The 5,063-nt window shown below is 27.2% G+C and overlaps 1 protein-coding gene across 1 annotated transcript; it reads right to left on the bottom strand.

The window, feature by feature from the left end:
• Positions 1 to 1,625: 1,625 nt before the first annotated feature.
• On the bottom strand, positions 1,626 to 3,678 carry LOC101489422 (uncharacterized). Its single transcript, XM_004498952.4, has 3 exons — positions 3,380 to 3,678; positions 2,280 to 2,341; positions 1,626 to 2,144 (listed from the first exon to the last, which is right to left on the bottom strand). The coding sequence occupies exons 1-3, from the start codon at positions 3,474 to 3,476 to the stop codon at positions 1,941 to 1,943; spliced, it is 363 nt and encodes a 120-aa protein (XP_004499009.1). The 5' UTR covers positions 3,477 to 3,678; the 3' UTR covers positions 1,626 to 1,940.
• Between the last annotated feature and the right edge of the window lie 1,385 nt (positions 3,679 to 5,063).

A 5,063-nucleotide genomic window follows, 5' to 3' on the forward strand; every position in this document is an offset into this window, starting at 1 on the left:
ATTAAACGTAACTAAGAGTCTCATGTAATTTGATGAATTAATAGATTTTATTTAAATTGGTAGGATATATCACAACAACTAGATTAATAATATTAAACGAAAAAATTCTTACAAATACGATAAAATTTAAGTGTCTGAAATACTCATATATCTGAATCGGTAACGTTGACGACGTTAAAGTCGTTGATTGAATATGTAATTGATTAGAATTAATCTATTAATCTAAATCAAACGAGTACCGCAACAAGACGGAAAATCAAACAACGATGCACCAAGATGACGTGAAAACAATCTCGCTCGCATACAATCAAATCATAGACAAAACCCGGAAAAAAAATTAAATATATATGAAAACTACTTATTCAAACAAATATGGGAGAAAAAACTATCTAGAGAGGTGATTCCTGACAAAAAGATGATTTGAAAAGCAATCATCTCCAAACAATGACCTAGAAGCAATCATCTCCAATGGAAAAAAAGAGAAGAACGTGAATAAATAAATGAATTTTAAACATAATATAAGTGTTAAAAATCTCACATTTTATGAGATAAAGTTTGACAAAATGTTTATAAGTGATATGTAGTCTTCATCCTACAATTCGATTTTGTGGATAGTGTGTAGGACTCAACTCAAATTCTAAGATGGTGTCACATCCAGATATTCAGTCTTTGAGGTGAGTTGAGAGCTCCAAACATCTCTCATTATCCAACTTTGACATCTCTCATTACCCAACTTTGACATTAAAGTTGATGATTTGATTGAAGGTGTATGGATCCTTGCATAAAAAAATTTCATATAATGTGATGGTTAGACATCGTATCTGATTAACATTGTGAGCCGACAATAAAAGTGTATCTTGATGAAGAAGTTCATGCTAGAGGAGTAACAATTCCAAATGAATGGATATGCACATTTGAAAATGATATTGTTGATATATTACATAAGAGTAAGTTTCATTGAATAAGAAAAATGAATATTGACATTGTATAAATGAGTAAAAAAAACTCTTTTAACTTATTTATGTAACTATTCTTTGTTCAATGTGATTATCACCTGAACTACAATCTTGATTCAACACCAATTTGAGAATATACTACTCCCCCTCTATTCTTAATCGATCTTTGCTTCTTTATGGTAGAAAACTTAGACAAATGTATTTTTTATTTAATGTATATTTTCATTTTTGTAAGGGTATTGTTGTGGCCAACACATGAAGTATGAGTCATTTTTTATATATATCATTCATTTAATAAATATCTTTTTAGTCCGTATGAAAATAACCATTCACGCTTCAATATCAACAACATGTGTAAAGTAAGAAACATGATTAATTGAAGATGTCTTAAAACAAAGTAAGAAACATTGGTAATAACAATTAAAATAAATTCATCGGTAAAAACTTGTTACATATCGAAACTATAAAAGTGTAATAAATGAGTGTATGCTATTTTTTTGTTAATAAAAAAAAAAACTTTTGCCTTCTGTATAAGAGATCATTGGAGCGGTTGATGTTAACAAAAACTTAAATTAATGCCTTATATAAAAAGAAAAAATAATCATAGCTAAAGTTGCATAAAAAACTTATAAAAAAAAAATTAACGAGCAAAGTAGTAGGATGCCAAAATACAAATAATTAGTGGTACTATTATTTTTCACAACATGAGAAAACAAGGATTACAGACAACAACCTGTGCAACAAACAACAACCTGTGCAAACTAACTAATAAACACCACATAGTCTTCAATTTGAGCATGAGATATGCCACTCAATATACTCTTTGGAAGACTCTTTTTGACTCAAACAATAGATAATAAAGATTTTAAGTGTTAAATAGTGTTCATAAGACTTGTACTACATTCTTAGTATTACACACTAGACCATAATATTGTACTAGTATCTAACATAAAGTTTAGAACAAGTGACTAATTAATTAATTAATTAATTATAATCTCCAGGTGCAGAATTAAAGGGACTAGGAGGTGGAGGCTTTGGAATGAATGGCATAAGAGGAGTTCCATGTTCAATAGGTCCTGCTTTAACATTCTTTGCTGCACCTGGTGATGGATCAATTGGACTATAATCTTCAAGAGTCACGTGATCGCTTATATCACCCGTTTCGTCGCTACTCATGCCAACATTTTCCTGAAAATTTTGGAATTTGTCAACATTATAGTAAACGGTTTTGATTTTATAAAATCTATAGTTTGTAGTTCTACAAAATCATGATAATTTACTGTGATACTAATAAGATTTGATTGTTTTGAAAAACATGCGTACCTTCAATTTCCTGCTTGTTGCAATTGGTGTTGTTTTATCATCACATTTGGTACCGATCAAATCTGAAGTGAAAATACAAATTCACATGATTAAGATTATGAACAATAGAGCATATGATATACTAAAATCTAATATACTTAGATGGATCTAGAAGAATATGAAGAAAAATGGTACAAAGTGGCAAGGCAATTAAGCATGCAATTTAATTAATTCATGCAATATATAGATTGAATCTTTGAATTACACTACATATTATAAAATGTGTTAGAAGCTAAAAGGAACTAATCATCAAACCATAGAATACTTGTTTAATTTCAAAAACTCAAGTTTTGCAAAAAAAATTATAAGTACTAAATCTGTAATGAAATATAAACAAAAATGATAGTTAAAAAGATTATGTATTTAAACTAAATTATTATTTAAATATATTAATCTTTCAATTACTATTTTTGTTTATATTTCATTTCAGATAAAATATCACGATGTGAAAGGGCCGAAGTTTTAAAATGCGATTGCAATTTGCAACTATTGCAAAAAATTGCAATGAAACATTGTTGATCCAGCTGCAACTATAGTCACAATAAAATGAACCTTGACATTGTTGTCAAAATTGTAGTTGTAGACAACTTTTTCAAAATCTTGGCATGAATATAAAGGCTTAATGGTAGCCATAACATCAAGGTTTATGAATTCTCTAAAAAAGTTTTTAGATCACAAAATTTCATTAATATTAAGGTTAATGAGGAACAGCATGCAAAACCACAATTTAAAGCCATTAACAATTAATCAACAACAAAAAAAGAAAATCATCTTTTAGCAAAAGGAATTAAAAGAATGCATGCATGGAAGAAGAAGAAGAAAATCTAAGAGATTTAGAATTGTAAACTTTCATCACCAAATAACTAATGCATGCACCCTGCTTTTCTCAAAGTCAAAGATAACATAGAAAAGAAAAATTATCAAAGGCAAAACAATATTCAAAACATCAAATACTATTTTTCAACCAATAAAACTTGTTCTTATAGAATAATAAAACAACACATTTGACAAAAATTTCCATAATTGCAAAAAAAAAAATTACTAAAGGATGGAAAATTTACCTGGAATCCAAGAAGGACTTGTAGTACTTAAGAAGTTAAAAAAAGAAAGAGCAGCGACAATCACCAAGAACAAAGCACAAAAACCAGAAACCTTCATGATGACAAAACCACAAAGTGGACAACAATATCCTCAAAATGGAGTAAAAAACCACACAACAAGTTGGAATATTTATATGACCCTTTTTTCTAAACAAAGAAGCAAGAAGGTTTTTTTAGTCACTACACATTTTGAGAAATCATAGTGTTCTACCTAAAAACAAGGGAAGATATAAGTTATTAGCTTCCCCAAACAAAAGGCACTAATTATGGCTATGTGATTTTGGTTTATTTAATTGATTTATTTATTTACCAACTTTTTTTGTTTAGTTGGTTTTTTTTGTCAGTGTAATAAAGTGCTTTGGGGGTTGCATTCCACTACAATTAATGCATTAAAGACTTGATCAGTAGTCTCTTCATTCCCCCACTGTTCAATCTGCCCCTCAAAAAAGAAGCAATTGCTATACTTCAATTCTACATGCACAACAATGAATGACAACTAAACTCCCATGCTATACCTTTTAATATTTGTACTTACCACATTTATAGTATCATTGAGGAGTCCATACTACGTGCTCTCAAATACTCCATACGAACTTTAATTTAAAAAAAGAAGGAAAAAAACAGTTATAAGACATAGTTTTTTTAAAACATTATTAGAAACAATTTCTCATTAAAATACTTTTAAGATGACACAATTGAAAAAAGTAATTAAAATTACAATATTGCAAACTAAAAATAATATTCAGTTAGAACTTTTTTTTCTTTCAAATGTGAGAATCATTGTAGTTCAAGGAGTGATATTTGATTGAAAACATAAAATAAAACTTATTTTAGAACATTGTTTTTGGAAATGTGATTCCCCAAGTGCTCTCTTTTTGAAAAAGCAAAATACAAAATTATACTTGTAATACCTCAAGCTTTTGTACATTGATTTTTAGGACTGATATGTTGTTTGTTATATGTTAGGATATTTAGATTACTAATTGTGCTAATTTAATCAAGTGTAAGAAAAAAATTATGTTGTAAATGGATTAAATCATTAATCTAATCGATTAAATTAAGTTAAATTGTAAATAAAACTAATTTTCAAATCTTATGGGTGGAGATTTGAATTTTACATTAATATCTATCTAATTAATGACAGATCTTGAACTAAAATATTAGGGTAGTCAAAATTTTAATAGATAAATATAAAGTATACTATTGTATTGTATATAAAAATTTTAAGTTGTAAATTTACAAAAATATATTAGAGAGATGTAGTAGATCAAATTTTGATTTACATTTTTAATAATTAAAAATTAGTTAGAATTTAGGTTGAAAATTTATTTTATTTTATAATTATAGCAGTTATTTTTGTAAATTTTTTATAAATTATTTCCTTCTTCGGTTTCTTTATAATACACATTTGAATTATAATTTGATTTACAAAATTTACATATTTGGTCTAGGGTCGTCTTAAATATTTTGGAGATACTGTTATAATATTAAAAATTGAGTCTAATAAAAAAAATACAATTTTAATAATTGAAAAGTTAGTAAAATAAATTTAGTCCACATACACATATCAATCTATTCTATGCAAACATATCAATTTATATGATATTATGTTAATTCGTATAACAAGAAAATATGTATAAATAGC

This window comes from Cicer arietinum, chromosome 4, assembly GCF_000331145.2.
Source record: "Cicer arietinum cultivar CDC Frontier isolate Library 1 chromosome 4, Cicar.CDCFrontier_v2.0, whole genome shotgun sequence".
Lineage (NCBI taxonomy): Eukaryota > Viridiplantae > Streptophyta > Magnoliopsida > Fabales > Fabaceae > Cicer > Cicer arietinum.

Bases quoted from the DNA above. Each gene is read 5' to 3' on its own strand.
- LOC101489422 (XM_004498952.4), bottom strand. From the start codon at position 3,476: ATGAAGGTTTCTGGTTTTTGTGCTTTGTTCTTGGTGATTGTCGCTGCT. The intron at 2,342-3,379 runs GTAAATTTTCCA...TTTTCACTTCAG, and splicing joins AAGTCCTTCTTGGATTCCAG to ATTTGATCGGTACCAAATGT. The intron at 2,145-2,279 runs GTACGCATGTTT...CAAAATTTTCAG, and splicing joins CAACAAGCAGGAAATTGAAG to GAAAATGTTGGCATGAGTAG.